Source organism: Ostrea edulis, chromosome 7 (assembly GCF_947568905.1).
Source record: "Ostrea edulis chromosome 7, xbOstEdul1.1, whole genome shotgun sequence".
Lineage (NCBI taxonomy): Eukaryota > Metazoa > Mollusca > Bivalvia > Ostreida > Ostreidae > Ostrea > Ostrea edulis.
Window position 1 is genome coordinate 33,823,844 of NC_079170.1, and position 18,325 is coordinate 33,842,168.

The 18,325-nt window shown below is 35.2% G+C and overlaps 1 protein-coding gene across 6 annotated transcripts; it reads left to right on the plus strand.

Moving 5' to 3' along the window:
- Positions 1–1,700: 1,700 nt before the first annotated feature.
- Positions 1,701–14,934, plus strand: LOC125655421 (uncharacterized). 6 transcript variants are annotated; one of them, XM_056144073.1, is made up of 3 exons: positions 1,728–1,775; positions 9,730–9,766; positions 10,873–14,934. In XM_056144073.1, exon 3 carries the CDS (start codon positions 10,873–10,875, stop codon positions 12,799–12,801), a length of 1,929 nt encoding a protein of 642 aa, XP_056000048.1. In that variant the 5' UTR covers positions 1,728–1,775; positions 9,730–9,766; the 3' UTR covers positions 12,802–14,934. The 6 variants fall into 6 exon arrangements, with proteins under 6 accessions (XP_056000045.1, XP_056000048.1, XP_056000044.1 ...); XM_056144069.1 differs by having other exon boundaries at positions 1,732–1,775; positions 9,730–9,957; XM_056144072.1 differs by lacking the exon at positions 1,728–1,775 and adding an exon at positions 5,071–5,170.
- Positions 14,935–18,325: the final 3,391 nt, after the last annotated feature.

An 18,325-nucleotide genomic window follows, 5' to 3' on the forward strand; every position in this document is an offset into this window, starting at 1 on the left:
TTTTGGCACACTGTTTTTCCCTATAATAACTCTAAAATTGCATTGTTATTTCGGGTTTCCAAAATTTCGGTTAAGCATCACTGAAGAGACATTATTTGTCGATATGCGCATCTGGTGCATCAAAATTGGTACCGTATGAGTTTTACATTCTTTTCAAAGTTTTAGTCGATCTAATCGCCCTACTCGAACCTAATATCACAAATAAATAAAAAAAAAAGCTGATTTAAAGGTTACTCCCAATAGGCCGGGGTTCTGTAGGCCGCCTAGGCCCTCAGTAGCTCTGTAGTAAATGGTACAAAATCCTACATTCTGAGCATTTCCTTGCACTTCCATTTCACTTTCAAATTATCTATTTCTAAAACAAAACTTTTATGCTACATATATGTTTTAAGAATTCTTAAGCAATACTTGTATCTGACGAAAATATCGTAAATATATATGATCAGTGTGTAGTTTTATATTTCCTAGAATTAAATGACATACTGGTGTTGATAAAATTGAATGAAGCAATTACTAGTATATGCAAGTATCCACCTTTCAAATCAATTTGACTCAATGTCTCGTTAAAATTGAATAACTCTAACACTTTTTTGGTCCCCCCCCCAAAAAAAAGAGGGGGGGGGGGGTCCGTCCCCTCTGGAACTCCCTATAGATTCACCCTTACCTTACATACACCATGTTGGGATTCCCCTCACGCGTGGCGTGTATGACTTCTTATAAACGACCAACAGACTTAACAAGCGGCAAATGTATTTATGTATTCCCACTTATTTACTTTTCAAATGATTTTTTTCAAAGTATCCTTTTATATGGAAATGTTTGGAAGTATTTAATCAAGGGGAAATTAATAACTTTAGAAACTTATTCATCTGCTTTAAAGTAATTTTGTTAAAAAAATGATAGACGCACATCGGACCATAGAGCGAACTCTGCTTTAACCATTTGAAAATGTCAAAATATTTACTTTGTCGTACACGTTGAAGTTTTTGAGTATCCATGTTGCACCAACTAACTCTGAAATTTGATTAGTAATTGGTATTAATGATATAAAATTTATTTAACAAATCGACTTAAATAAGAGAACGTTATTAGCTCCAAATCTTTTGAAAAGTTGTTTAATACAGGTGCTGTGGATATCATTTTAAATCATTAACATTGAAGGAATGGTTTTCGTTTTCGGCCGGGGTGGGGGTAAATAGTGCATGCACATTTATGCAGTTTCATTAAGACTCTCTTCTCCTATTGTCAAGGACGACAGAGAAGGGGCTGGTTTTAATCAGACTGACATTCATGACGTATGAGATTGGAATTTACGTATTACTTTGAATTTATCAAACAAACTGGGGCTAAAACTGTTTCTGAAATTAGCTGTTATATATAGGGCAGAGGTGCTTGTTTCGTAAACTTCGCAGGTTATACTAACAATACAAGGTCTCCATATTTGCGGGATCAAATAGTAGGTCACCGCTACAATCCCTCTATATTGTTTTTCTCCCTTTCAGCGTCTAACAAACACACGATGTTTACCGGAAACCCCTTCTTGTACCCCCTAAAGGCTAGTTACTTATCCCCCCCAATAACACTGATAATCGATTTAAATGGTATATCTTATTTCACAAAATGCACGGTACGGCGATCAGTTTAAATAGCATAAAATACATAAATCAAATATTTGCATCTATTTAATCCTATGCCGCCTTGGAAACATGACAACAAATCTATGTCTTGTGTTTTTACAAAGCAAGTAAAACACGGGTGCAGTCTGCTGGTATAAGGTAATTATAAAACTATGTCATTCATTACGGAGATAATTTATATCAAAGGCATCTTTTGCCAAGTGGTATTACAAAATATCTATACTTTGCGTTGATCGTCAGATATCATTGATTATTATTTTTTGTTGTTGATTTTAGCAGTATTTTATTCATGTATATATAGAAAATATATACATAAATTGGATTATAAACCCTCTCCACGATATCATTCCAGATTGTGTTTTAATATATACATTAACATGATTATAAACCCTCTCCACGATATCATTCCACATTGTGTTTTAATATATACATAAATAGGATTATAAACCCTCTCCACTATACCATTTCACATTGTGTTTTCATTTAGGTTTGTTTCGAGCATTATTCTAGCATAACAAAATGTGTACATTCCTGTAATTTTCACAGAAGATACAAGTTATACATAGATCAAAGTATTACCCAGAGAATCCCGTTAAAGACGTTTTGATGTAAAAATGCTACTGAATAATGAAATATGACGAAAATTTAGAGAATGTTAAACCAGGAACTTAGTACCATCGTGTTTCAAATTAGGTATGCGTGTGAAAGTTGACTGGTCTAAAATTCTTAATAATAAAACTGTTGATTTTGTCCGATCTTCAATGCGTGCGTGCGTGTGTGTGCGTGTGTATATGTGTGTGCGTGCATGCGCTCGCGCGTGTATGTGAAGGGGGATATCGTAGGGGAGGGGGACCGTTCCTTACATGGGTTGGATTCATAACTCTCAAGCTTGCATAATACATTCTTCTCATTCACCACTACTATCAAAATAATTATAGAATTATAGGGTTGTCATAGAACATATCTGAACATATGAAATGAGCACATAATCATGGTTGTAAGAAAAAGCTGGACGCCAGGACCCAGTTTATTCCAATTGTGAGAATAGAGGCAAGACGGCTTATAAAGAAGGAAATTTCAAAAAAGTTTACAACATTAACTACAGATTTCATGAGCTGCAGACTACATGTGGATATAGCATATAAGCACTAAAATGACAAGATTTGACAACCTGGTTGTTCGAATCGATATATATATTAAAGGGCTATGTACAATGGATCGTCGGTCAGCGTGAAGTATGCTGTTATGCAGTGACCCTATAACCACAAGTCAATATTCCACCGTATCGATAGTACATGTGATTTAAATGACCAGTGACCTACTTACATGCATCGGGCTTCCCGCACTACACGATAGAGATACATGTGTAGGATATTGTCTATATAATTCGATGTGAGGGATGGCAGTTGAGGGATACCTACAATTTTCTTATAAAAGGGATGGGTGGAGGAGACCTGTCTTTTCTCAATCATCATCAAACAACATCTAACGTTTGACTTTTCAACACTTTACACGACCATTCCTCACGATAAATTAAAGACAAAATTTTTTGATATCATAGATAGCTGCTTCTTCAACAAAAACAGAAAAACTAGTATTCTTATCTAGTGATCAATCATCCAAAATCTCTCTCAATCTCTCTCTCTCTCTCTCTCTCTCTCTCTCTCTCTCTCTCTGAAGCTGTAAAGCTTTCGATTCAGCACTGCTTTTATTTGCTCAATTTGTCTAAAATAAAAATGATTCAATGTAAAACCTAAAATAACGTTGATTTATAACGAATTGGAATCAATTGAAAAACGCGAATGAATGAAGGCAAATCAGATACGAACCATTAAAGGTTTCTTTCAACGATTATGAATTGCACATTGAACCAAGATGGAGGCATATATATATATATATATATATATATATATATATATATATATATGTGTGTGTGTGTGTGTGGTATACGTGTCACTTCTGGTTTTCCTGTAGCTTGTATGATGGCTGTATTCTAGATACATATTTTATTGAAAGCTAGTTTTACTTTCAAGTTGTCATCTAAAGCCATTTCAAAATGAAATCCAACTCGTTAACGTATACACACGAATTCCTTTACGTACACAGTGATATAATTCAAATAGTCATTGTAGAACAATATGGATATACATATACATGCCCCCCCCCCTCCCTGGGCACCCATTCTGTTTGTTTGATTACAAGAACGAATGCAGCATGGGTCCAGACCCCAAACCCATTCAATTAAAAAGTAATCACTCTATGATATTTTCATCATTTTCACTATTAAATAAAATTATCCCCTTCCCTAAACCGTGTTTCATTGCAAGAGCAGCATGGGTCCAGATAGACACCCGTCCCTTAACAGTGTTTTATGAATCTATAGACAAACATATACACATTATATCATATTTGTAAATATTCTAGATATATGCAATACATTATGTATATACTGCATGTTTGTACCTTTGTTTAAATACCCCCCTCACCAAAAATAATAATAAATAGTAATAATAAAAATACAGGGATTGACACACGGTGTTATTTCCTAAATCAGCGTATGATTTTCACTGCGAATCGTCAGTTATAAATTTTAGTGATGATTTTGTTTAGTTCAGAAAAATAAGAACTTGTGACAGTACAAATGGCTATGTACATGTAGATGTGTTCGAGGAAATGCGGACAATTCAACACCACACCGGACTCTGTGAAAGTAAATGCATATTTTTTTTTTATCAGTTTATATTTTCAAAAAAAAAAAAATCTATTGATGTATTGTTGTATTTGCACCACAGCCAAGAAATATTTTCAAAATGTATTTACATGTACAAGTAACACATTGATTATTTAAACTTGTTTAATAAAGGTGCTGTAGCTATCACTTTAAAAACATTAACATGGAAGGTTAGGCCTAGGGAGGGTAAATAGTGCATGTACATTCATGCAGTCTAATTAAGACCAGCCCCTCCCCCTTCTCCTATCGTCAGGGACACAGACTGATAACGACAGGAGAAGGGGGCTGGTTTTAATCAGACTGACATTCATGACGTTTGAGATTAAAATTAACGTATTACTTTGAATTTATGAAACAAACTAGGGTTAAAAATGTTTCTGAAATTAGCTGTTATATATAGGGCATGCAAGTGTTTGTTTCTTAAACTGCACAGGCTATACTAAAAACACAAGGTCTCCATATTTTCGGGACCAAATAGTAGGTCATCGCTACAATCCCTCTATATTAATGTTTTTCTCCCTTTTAGCGTCCAACAAAAACGCACGATGGTTACCGGAAAGACCATTCTTGTACCCCCAAAAGGCTGCTTTACCTCACCCCCTCCATATCACTGATAATTGATTTAAATGGTATATTTTAGTTTACAAAATGCATGGTACGAGGATCAGTTTAAATATTATGAAATACAGAAATCACATGTGCACCTATATCTATTCATATGCCGCCTTGGAAACATGACAACAAATGAATCTCTTGTCGTGTTTAAGCAAGGAAAACACGGGTGCAATCTGCTGGTAGAAAGGTAATTATAAAACTGTTAATCATTAAGGAGATAATTTATATCTAAGGCATCTTTTGCCAAGTGGTGTTACAGAATATCTATACTTTTCCTTGATGGTCAGATATCATTGATCTGAAATGTATTTCTTTCATGTCATATAGAAAATACACACACAAATAGAAGTAAGCAGCCGGTACAATGGCTATATAAGATCATGTATGAACTTCAAATTAATCATACAATGAAACAAGAGCTCTGCTACGTGGGGCATATTCCACTGTAACAGATGTCTACAAGGTTTTTCGATCATTCTATATCACACTTCGCACCAAAATCAATTATAGGGTTCTTCCTGTTATGAAAACACAACAGTGACATGCCATATGTTTAAGAGAAATAAAAATATCAAATATCTCTTGTACCTCGTACGCTCCATCTAACCGAATGTCTCAGGTATATACATGTATATCATGTTGGGATTCCCATCACGCGTGTGTGACTATTTATAGATGACTCAACGAGCGGCAAATGCATTGATGTGTTCCCACTTATTTACTTTATAAATAATCTTCTCAAGGTTTTCTTTTGTGCGCAAAAGTAATTTAATGGAGGGGAAATTAATAACTTTAGAAACTAATTCATCTGCTTTAGAGTAATTCTTTCCAAAAATGATAGACGCTCATCGGACCATGCAGCTTTAAACATTTGTAATGTCAAAATATTTATTATGTCGCACACGTTGAAGTTTTGACTATCCATGTTGCACCAACTAACTCTGAAATTTGATTAGTAATTGGTATCAATGATATAAAGTGTGTTTAACAAATCGATTTGAATAAGAGAACATTATCAGCTCCAAATGTGTTGAAAAGTAACCCATTTGAATGTACATAAATACAAGTAGAAGTACACTAATGGTTATAACGTAGATTCTACTCGTTTATACATTATATTGTTAAGCTAATAGATCTCCCAGATCGATAATGTGTTTTCACAAATACATGTATATGTGTAGTATCAACTTATTATATTAATTTGATAATTCGACAAAGACCATGAATTCTAACATCAGATTTCACGTTTTAAAATAACGATGTCTTATTCATTCTAGTAACAAAATAGGAAACGAGTATGTAAATAAAAATGGAAGAAGAATTTGGGTTGATTGGTTGGTTGAATATTGTTTAACGTCCCACTCAAGAATTTTTCACTCATATATAGACCTCACCATTGCCGGAGAAGGGTTGCAAAAGTTAGGCTTATGTCGGCGTTCAGGCCTTTGATCAAGAAGTAATCTTTATCGTGAAACACCTGCTTTGACATGGGACCTCATTCTCTGCAGTCTCATTCTAAGGACCACCCCATTTAGTTGCCTCTTACGACATGCCTAATCTCACACATATGTCTACGGGACCTGAAAATTCGGGACGGAATACTGTTCTAGGGAAGGAAAATATGCTCAGGTTAATTCACCTTAGGGAAATTCTATGCTGGGTCAATTTTTTAAAAACATATCAAAAATCGACAAAAGTAATCAGGTTAATTTTCGAGGAAAGCGAGATTGAAAACCCCTCTTTTGCAGCCCCAAAAGGCAAAAAATGCCAAAATTGAGCAAAAATTAAGACAGAAGCCAATGAAAAATTTATTGACACCAGAAATATTGTTTGTCATATATAGTTTTTAAACACAAACATATAAAAAAAAATCAACATTAATTAGAAATTCAAAATGCATCTAAGGAAAACATTGGGATTATTCGACTTGGCAATTGGCCAAATTTACTCTAAATATGACGTTTCTCAAACACTATCAGGCATAAATTTTCTGACAACAAAAAAATTCTACTCATAAAATTTCTGATTTTATCTCATTTTTACAATAAGTCAAGTACTATCTAAAATATAGAATAGAAAAAAATATAGCAAATGAGGTTGAATCTGAAACTATATCAGATTTTGTACCCCTACCCTCTCCCTTCCAGAAATGAATTTTAAGAGATACCGTCAGCAGAGATAAACTATTGACCTTAAATGATTAAGCATTCCCAAATTACCACTTTGAGCATTCAACATCACCATACTAGAAGTTTCTATGAGCCATTTAAGAATAATCTATAGTGTATGTTATTGTAGTTGACCTTTTTGCACTCACAATGATTGCCTAAATATTCAGTTATTTTTCATACAATTTCTTGTAATAACTGGACCCAATATATTACCTATACACATTTTTTGATAGAAATTGATATCACTATACAGTATAATACATCAAATATGTTTAAATAACCACTTCATATTTCAATAAATAATTAATATCAATGGAAAAAGACCCATGGACTGCCCATATGAGCCATCTTGCCCTCACAGCTAGGTGTGTCTTTCATAAGTTTAAGATTCCTGATTGTAGTTTCACAATGAACCAAAAGCTCACTATTGGATAACTGAGAATGCATGTATATTGCATTAACTAACTGTAATTTTCCCCAGGTGAAGGTCTATGTTCACTGTATGTATAAAGGGGGGGGGGGGGGGGGTGAATATGTTCCATCATGAGACTTTTCTAAAAATTTGATGTACATTAATGTATCAATGATGCATGTTTCAACTAAATTTTAAATTGCAAGGAAAACTCAAACCCATTGATTGAAGTTATAAAATTGGTATTCTATCATGTGTACATTTTTTACTAATAATTATATCTAATAAAGAATAACCAACAGTGAAATTTCCTTTACATCTATGCAATATTATTGTCTTTCAAAAAGCACGTACATGTAATACACGAGTACATGTACTTGTTTTCCCTTAAATTCACAATTTAGTTTAAAGTATGTTGTACAACATCCACTGCTCTGAGCTCATAAGTGAATTAATGTTTTTCAGTCCCAAATTTTGTAGTAGTTCTTTAATCTTCGGAACTTGATCAAACATTTTTAAATTTGTGGAGTTGTGGGGGTCCAGGGGATATGTCATCGTCACTGTAAATGGAGTACCTGTTCAAAATATAGATAAATATAGCAAAAAAGATGAATATCTAATATACTCAGAATTTTCTTCACAAATGCTGTCTGATGTTTATCTAAAGAGAATATAGTACCCCTCTTGCTGTTAAACTTGTTGACTCAAAACCCACTTCAATCTGCACTGGTCCTATCTAACCTCCATTGGTCCTCAGGCTGATGCCTAGAAAAAAGATCATCATAATTGATATTTGCACATTTAGGTCTATATTATACCATTGAGTAATTAGACTGCGTCAGACAATGTGAATTTTAAAATTGTGTCTCAACACATATTCAGTGAAACTTTAAATACTGAATTGTTTCAAAATTATAAATTGCCATATGAGATGACATATATGGTTTCATAAATTGCCAGAGACTCATCATATCTGTTTTGTTAACAAACTATGTTGGACAAAAAATAATTATTTGCTGTTAAAAAGTATTTCTAGTTTTCTTTTTGAAAATCAGGACCAGTCCACTACATAGGTTGGATTCATAACACTCAAGCATAATGCATTCTTCTCATCTACCATTACTATCAAAGATAGTATAGGATTGTCATCCAACATATTATCTGAACGGATGGAATCATAGGTGTAAGAAATAGCTGGACGACAGAACCCCTCAATCTTGGTTCAACGTGCTTATTCATAATCATTGAAAGAAGTCATTAATGATCCACATATTATTTGCCACCACCGATTCGCATTGACAATTAATTACAATTTGACAAAGTAATTTTTGGATGATTGATCATTAGATAAGAATATTTCCCTTTTACATTTTTTAAAATAAAACAAATGTCTATGATATCAACAAGTCTAGTCTTTAATTTGTCTTGAGGAATGGTCATGTAAAGTGTTGAAAAGTAATATGCTTTGATTTTGTTGATTCGAGAAAAAGTTTGTGATTTCAAATGAACTAAAAGATCATTAGGATGTCTTAGAATACACATTTGACTTACACCATATCTGGCATGTTTGGTGGCACAGTACGTTTGAAGTTTCTCCTTCCCATAATATAGGAATTCGGTATAGGTACATGTGCGGTAACTAATATTTATCCATCTCATTGACTGGGATATCAAATGTGTCTGAAACTGAAGCATGAATTTGATTGATTGGTTGTTTACGTGCCGTCGAAAATTCATCACTCATATTGAGACGTCACCAGCGGTAGGTGAAGTACCACAAATTTAGAACTATGCTTAGCGCACAAGGCCGTAGCACTGAGGGTTCTTTATCGTACCAACACCTGGCATGACTTGAGACCTCCATGTTTAAGTTCATATCCGAAATGCCTGTGATTCTCACTTCTAAATGCCAGGCATTTGGCGAGGGAGCAATCATTGTATGATTAAAAAATGTGAAGAATGTTGTCTTTTGAAAGGGCAGTTGGAGTATAAGTGCGATACCAAAATGAGGAATTAATGCCAAGTTCATTTAAAATACAGTTGTAATAATGAGCCTTGCAAACAAAGACAATATTGTTCCGAGCTTTGTTCTGAGCTTTGTCAGCTGGAACCAAAACATATTCCTGATGTAACCCAATTCTTTGATCACTTCTTCTCTTTCAGCATTTTGGTAGAATGACGAAGAGAGAGAAAACAACATGTAAGCCCTGTTATTTTGTATAGAATGGTGAGATTTATCAATGTTCGTTATATTCACTTTTTCATGTACATGAAAGGTGAAGATAACGAACAGTGATCAATCTCATAACTCCTGTAAGGAATACAAAATAGAGAGTAGGGCATCCACATACCTCTGGACACACCAGAGGAGGGATCAGGTGCCTAGGAGAAGTAAGCATCCCCTGTCGACCGGACATACCCGCCCTGATACTATATCTTGACCAAGTAAACGGAGTAATCCGTAGTCAAAATGAGTGTGCCAAGAACGACCTAACAATCGGTATGAAACACGTCAGACAGCATTTGACCCAAATGATAGGTTGCATTGGCAAACTATATCATTATAACGACATGGAATTTGCAAAATGCTGACTTTAATCAAGACTGTTGAAACCCCTGTACCATCAACTTGTTTGACAGTAGCTTACCTCGATTTGAATACTGATCATACGCAGAACAAGCTCTTGTATATCGAATCAGTTGAGATATACATACACCATATGAAGGTGATAATGGAATATTGCTACATAAAGAACTTGAATTGTGATCAATTCATGAAAAAATATAAATCTAAGATTGATTATTTATTTTCGTTTCTAGTAGGAAATTTGATTTTTAGAATAATTCTATTTAATTTCTAATAAATTAACCAATGATTGAGAACTTTTTTGATTTGAAGATCTCATTTCTTGTGTGGAATTTGATTTTTAAAATGATTCTGTTTATTTTCTGATTACCTACATTGCAATTGCCAAGAGAGAGCGAGAAACAGAGAGAGAGAGAGAGAGAGAGAGAGAGAGAGAGAGAGAGAGAGAGAGAGAGAGAGAGAGAGAGAGAGAGAGAGAGTTAATAAATTAACCAATGATTGAGAACTGTACGTTTTTATTTTCAAGATCTCAAGAAAAAAATGTCCTTTAAAATTGACAATATTTTTTACTCACTACTGGATGGAAAACGTATCTCTATTTCTCAACTTCATGGCACCTCTAAATCAACATCAACCATAGTTTAAAAATGAAAGTGGAAAAATGCATTATGGAATTCTAAACTTGAATAAACATATGTAAATGTTTTGTGTACTTTCAGATGCTGAGGGCAATGGTGTTTCACAATTTTGTGCACTTTGAAGACAAACATCTTTTAAACTTCCGAGAAGGAAACGGTGCCACTTATTTTATTGGAGCAAGTTCAACAGGGAAAACTGCTGTTTTGGAACTGATAAGGAGATGCATGTGTAGTACACTGAATTCCTCTCTAACGAACCGCTTTAACGAAGAAGAACACGGATATGTATTCTGTCAGTTTGCAAGAGACGGAACTGAAAAAAATGTCATTTTGGGTATAATTGTAGAAGGTGAAGGAAACAAACAATCAATGGAGGAAATAGAAGGAGGGGGTGAGGAAAATAAAAGTGAATTATTGCCAGGGGGAGGAAAAGAGGATGATATGAGGAATGACGATACGAGTGAGGACGTGGAAGAAGATTCAGAAAAGAAAGATGAGAGGAAAGAGAGGAAAGGAGACGTGAAATTTCACAAAATCGTGATTTATCACTCTAGTGACGGTATACTACGAATCAGAAGTACATTATTCTTCCACCGTAAAGAGAAAAACATTGATTCCAGCCAGGATGTTGAGGTGGGAGATGATATTGGTTTACATATTGATAAAATAGAGGAACAACTTTTCAAAGACAAATCTGATGCAAATGAATTCGTAAAAAAAGTCTTAAAGGCTATTAAAAAGGAGCAACCCAATAAGGTCAGTTATGATCACCACCAAAACATGTGGGATCAAATAAGCGAACAGTTCGTGGGTATATTGTCAATGAGAGGTCCTGGTACATTCCAGTGGACAAAAAGCAATACAATCTTAGAGGAAAACAAAGAATACAATTACAACGCCGCTTCTGAACAGGCTGAAGTCATTACCAAACTCCTTGATGCAGACGAAGTAGACAAAGATAAGGAGAGAGAGATTTTCAATGCCTTAACATATCCAGATGTTTTTGAATTTCGAAAAGTTAGTGAAGGGAAGATTGTCGTGGAGAAGAGCGGTGGTAGAGTATTTCCTTTGCTAAAAACTTCATTAGGGATTGTGGAGGCCAAACAGTTTGCACTACTTATTTCACACAAAGCTTTTCGAACAATTTGTTTGGAGGAGCCGGAAAGAGGAATGCACCCCCAGATGATAGAACGAATGAAAACAATACTTCATCGAGAATGTGATAGGAAAACTGTCATCGTTGTTACACACAGTCCAGCATTTATTGATTCCGTATCCATTGAAAGGTCCTACTTGTTTACCCGAAAAAAACAAGTTTCTTCGCGATCGGTTTGTGGCGTCAACAATATCAAGCGAACTCAATTTGGTAAGCTTATGAAGGTATCAGAAATAGAAGAGTTGAAAAAAATTTTCTTTGCAACCAAAGTTCTATTGGTTGAAGGCATGTCAGACAAAATTGTGATACAAGCGATTTTCGGACATATTTTGGAAAATTGTACAGACAAAGAAAAAATGAAAAACATTAACAGTTACCAGATAATTGTGCTTGACGGATGCTTGCGTATTAAACCTATTCAAGATCTTTGCAAGGATATAAATCTACCCTTTGCTGCTGTTTTAGATCGTGACACTTGTATTGAAGTTGATGGACGAGGTTGCGTCGATGCTATTCATAAGAAATATTATAAATACACTGAAGAGCAACCTATCAATATCTTTCTTGGAGAGCCTTTTAAGACTCTTTCAGATAAATTGCAGAAAGAGGAAAATCTATTTATTTGGAAAGATGGTGACATAGAAGATTTCCTTCTTAGCGAAAGGGATAAGCGTGACAAAATCTTAGAAATATTAGACTTAGGAGACAAAAAAAGCAAGCCAAGGAAAGAAATGAAAAGATCCATCAAAGATAAATTAAAGATAGGCATATCGCAAGAACAATCGAGTAAATTGGGAGAACATCTAAATGAATACGAGGAAGTTTCTCGTCTTTGTGAATTTTTAAGTAAGTAAGTCATAACAAAACGGAAATACGTTCTGTCGAAAGTCCAGGGGCATCAATACTGAGGAGAAAGATGTTTCAGTGAGGCAGTACACTGACAAATAAGTTAATGGTATAGGGGTTTCAAATGTTTCATTTAAATCAAGCATTTCCCAAAAGATATCGACGTTTTAATGATCTAATTCGCAAATACAACCTACCATTAGGTTGAAGGCTTGCATGCTATCTGATGGGTTTCATACCAATCGTTAGGCCGTTCTTTACACACTGACCAAGGATTACTCCGTTTACATGATCGAACTATAGGGCTCACGGCGAGTGTGACCCGTCGATAAGGGATACTTACTCCTCCTAGGCACCTGATCCCACCTTTGGTATGTTCAGCGGTCCATGTTTGCCAACAGGTCAACAGAAGATGCTTCTCTTCCGAGTCTCACGATGTCACCTCGAGTATTTCCAGGGCTTTGTGATTTTTACGTTTAATCACTGTATTCTTCACTTTTGATATTTTGCACTCCACATTTTCTTGCTACCTTTTCTAAAATCACTTTCATGAACAAATGAAGGTAACGAGCAGGGATTAATTTCATAATTCTCAGAAAGAATTAAAAATTAAGAGTAGGGCAAACACGAGCCCCTGGACATACTAGAGGTGGGATCAGGGCCAAGGAGGAGTAAGTATCCCCTGTCACACTTGACGTGAGCCCTCTATTTTTATCAGGTAAAGGGAACAATTGGGGTTATCTCTAGTCAAAATGATTATCCAAAGAGCGGATTAACATTTGGTATGACGTACGTCAGACAACATTCGACCTAACAAAATGTTGTATTTATAACGATCATAAAGTTTGCGAAATGCTGACTTCAAACGAGACTATTGAAAACCATGTAATACCAACTTTTTTTTCAGTAGCTTACCTCGATTTTAAAGAAATCGTTTAATCAGAGTGCTTACTCCCAACACCTTGTTTATTGTGTTATAGGGACTGGTTCAGGTTTTTTTTAAAACAAAAGGTATTTTTCATTTTTGTTAAACATTGAAAATATACCCCATTTAATGTTGACAACCAAAATGTGGACTTCTGAATTAAAGGATGAGAACAATAGTTTTGCCTTAACTTCGTGTTATGTAAACAAAGACAAGATTAATTTTGTAATTTAAAGCATCTTACTTTTGCAAAGTCACTAATTCAATTTTTAAATGGCATAATGAACCTAAAGAATACTTGAAATGTGATATATGTAATAAACTTAGATCGATATCTATTTATTTTGAAAACTTTGTAAACAATAACACACCCCAATCTCTGTTTACAAAACGAATGATACACTCTCTACAATGAGCTACTGCCATAATGTGTAATCATTAAATGTTTGTGAAATGTGCTTTTAAACACCATAGAGAGCAAATTTTGATTATTAAAACTGAAAAACAAATCGGGGGGGGGGGGGGGGTCGTGAATAACTCCCTTTAATAACTTGTTGTGTAACTTACACAGGGTCATTTGATTTGTGTTTTGAATCTTTTTGTAATCCTTCTGACTTAATTTCTGAATGCTTTAAGTAATCTGATGAGGTCAAATCAAATCAAACATGTCTCCTTTTTCCTGCCCCCCCCCCCCCCCATTATATCTTATCTTAATAATTAGACCGTTCACACTAAGTGTTACTCATGATCGAGAGAGGGGGCTCATGGTGGATTTGACAAGTCAGCAGGCGATGTCTGATGCTACGTCTGGTGTTTGCAATGTTTCAAGTTTTGCATTCTTTATGGGATAGAAAATTTATCACTTTGATTTCTTTACCTTCTTAATGTGGCCATTTTGCAATTCAAAATACTATGTCGCGATTCAAGACTGAATTTTTGGATCATATTACTTGTACTGTGATAAATCATGTTGTTAATATATTGAATTATAATAAACTCTAGGGATTTGAAAAATGTATATTTACTTCAAACTCAGAATATTACAATTGAATTTATGCAAGAGCCTCTACATGAGAAGAGAGAATATCTTGCTGTTGCCTTCAACTCGACAGGGGGATATATTGACGATGTTTTATCGATTAACAATAATTATTTTCATTCATATGTCGTTTCAATATACCCATGTGAGCTCGAAATAAAAGACATCAGAGTCTTCCACATGTGTTCGCACTTAGATTGATTGATTGTATATTGTTTTACGTCCCTCTCGAGAATATTTTACTCGTATGAAGGGCTGCAAAATTTAAGCCTATGCTCGGCGCTTATGGCCATTGAGCAAGGGGGATAGGACCTCGGTTTTTTGGTCTCATCCGAAGGACCGTCCCATTTAGTTGCCTCTTACGACAAGGAAGGGGTACTTAGGACCTACTCTAATACGTATGATGTTAATGGCAAACTAAGTACTTAACTTTATGACAAACGGGGTGACTTCAGCTTTTCCATCATCAACTTTCCATGTTGACAGACATAAACACTATATGCAGGTGATAATAGAATATTGCTACATAAATATGGGAAGTTGACGATAGAGAAGCTGAAATCACATAGTTTGTCCTAACGTTGATACAAATAACAATGTGATGACAACACAAGACATGCGTATTGTACGTTCACAATTAGCTTTCATTCAATAGATTGGAAACAAAAGTATCAGTAAAAGGTCATAATAAGATGTGTCAGTATATGTTTACTGAATCATTATGCGTTGTATTTTTTTCACTTCCGGAAGAGGACTAACTGGATGTGTTGTCAATCCATTTGTGTTTATTTCTTTCATAAAACACGTGGATTTCTGTCATTCCTATTTTCTTGTACAGGTATATCTTGACTTCATTCGTGTGGATAAACAAACCATGATGCGACCAGGTTTCTTTGTTAAGCTTGATGAACACTGTAAACGCTATATTTTAGAAATATATCATAGTCAATACTGTAAACTCTACAACACGGGAGATTTGTTCAGCACTGTAAACAATGAAAAGGATATAAAGACTGTATGAAAGGGGAAGATAACGAACAGCGACCAATCTCATACTCATATAACGAATACAAAATTAAGAGTTGAGCAAACACGGATCACTAGATATACCAGAGATACACCATATGCAGGTGATAATGGAATATTGCTACATAGATATGAAAACTTGACGATGGAGACGATGGATTGTTTATCACAAAGTTGTGTTGTTAGTTTGCCCTTAATATCTATTTTCAATAAAATTTCGAAGTATGAAGCAGAAGTGGACGAAAATGTGGTGTCCTTTATTTCGAATTCACAAGGATATTTCGAATAGACACATGAATGAAAATTATTATTGTTAATAGATAAAACGTCGTCGATATATAATATATCTAAATATAACAACTTAACTTTACTACAAACGGGATGATGTCAACTTCTCCATCGTCAACTTCCCATATTTATGCAGCAATATTCTATTATCACCTGTATATGATGGTGTTTACTTCTCTCAACTGATTCGATACGCAAGAGCTTGTTCAGCGTATGATCAGTTTTTAAATCGAAGCAGCCTACTGACTAACAAGTTGATGATGCAGGGGTTTCAACAGTCTCGTTTAAAGTCAGCATTTCGCAAATTCGTGTACGGTCGTTATAATGATCTAGTTTGCCAATACAACCTATCATTGGGTCAAATGCTGTCTGACGTGTTTCATGCCGATTGTTAGACCCTTCTTGGCACACTGATTTTGACTACGGATAACTCCGTTTACCTGATCAAGATATAGGGTTCACGGCGAATGTGACCGGTCGACAGGGGATGCTTACTCCTCCTAGGCACCCGATCCCACCTCCGGTGTGTCCAGGGGTCTGTGTTTGCCCAACTATCCATTTTGTATGCTTTTATTAGTTATGAGACCGATCACTGTTCGTTATCTTCACCTTTCATTGAAGGACACAGCAATATATTTTTTCTTCTCACGTATAAGTTTTTGAATAAATTCTGCTTCATAAGAATATAAATAGGTCAACGAACAATGGAGCACAATTCGTGCCCATGGGAATTCCAATATACTGTTGGAAGACCTAATCACCAAAGACTACGAAGATATCGACAATGAGAAACTCCAGCATATTTTTAATTCCAACTTCAGAATACTTGTGCTAGGAATCAGAGTGGTGTTTAACAAAGTGATTTGTTGGATGACTGATCAGTAGGTATGGATATTTCCGTTTTCCATTTTTGTTGAAGATGCAACTGTCTATGATGTCAAAAAGTCTAGTCTTTAATTTATTGTAAGGAATGGTCGTGTACAGCGTTGAAAAGTCACACGTTTTGCATCGTCGGAAACCCACGGTTGATTACGCTTCGTTCCTCTCTCAGAGGAACGAAGCGTAATCAACCGTGGGTTTCCGACGATGCACGTTTTGATGTAGGTGATTTAAGAATAGTTTTGCGATTTCAAATTTGCTTAAAGTTTTTTAGATTCCACATTTGATTTACACCATTTCTGGCATATGTTGTGGCACAGTACGTTTGACGTTTCTCCTTCACAGCTGTTAATATTTTTGTGAAGAGCAGATAGGGGCCTAGTGAAACATTTACTGGATCCAGCAATGGATATTTTCTGAAAGGAGTTTTATGAAGTTTAGGAATCCAGTATAGGTAAGGTAACTCATATTCATCCGATCCATTGACTGGGGTATTAAATGTCCCTAAAACTGAAGCATGGTTTGGAAGAATTTCATGATTTGAAGGGCAGGCAATTGGAGTATAAGTACGATTACCAAAAGTGACATTAATGCCGAGTTCGTTTAAAATACAGTTGCAATAACGAGTCTTACAAACTGTAACAAGTTTTGTCAGCTGGAAACATAACATATTCCTTATGTAACCTTTTAAATTCTTTTATCAATTCTGGTTTATACAATGTACACTGTTTCGTTTGTAAACTTGGTAAGCGCTGTACATGATGAACTATTTATATAAATATGAATATAAAATATTTTGTGACCTGGCGCGTTTTGACATTATTTACTGTTAATGTGATATAATAGAGAAGCAAAATCGTCCCTTCAGTGTGTACATCCGCAGAATAAAAGGCGGATAATGAGAAAACCAAACGGAACACAAGCCTGTGTGAAAGGTGAAAATAACGAACATTGATCAATCTCATAACTCCTTTAAGGAATACAAAAAAGGAGTTTGGCAAACACGGTTTCCTGGACATACCCGAGGTGAAATCAGATGCCTAGGAGGAGTAAATATCCCCTGCCAACCGGTCACACCCGCATATGTATGTCTTGATCAGGTAGATGTAGTCAAAATCAATGTGCCAAGGACATGTCAGACAGCATACTCAATTCTTCAAGGATATATCAGGAGTGATTTTCACTAAGCACATACGTGACCTTTACTGAGCATATATGTGACCTTTACCGAGCACACGTGATCTTTGTCGAGCACACACACGTGCCTTCAAACTTATCCATTGATTCAGTTCACCAAGTAAGAATTCATTCTCTTTTATAATTCAAAAGTTATGAGCAAGGTAAAGACAAATTGTCAGGCTGACAAACCAAGAAT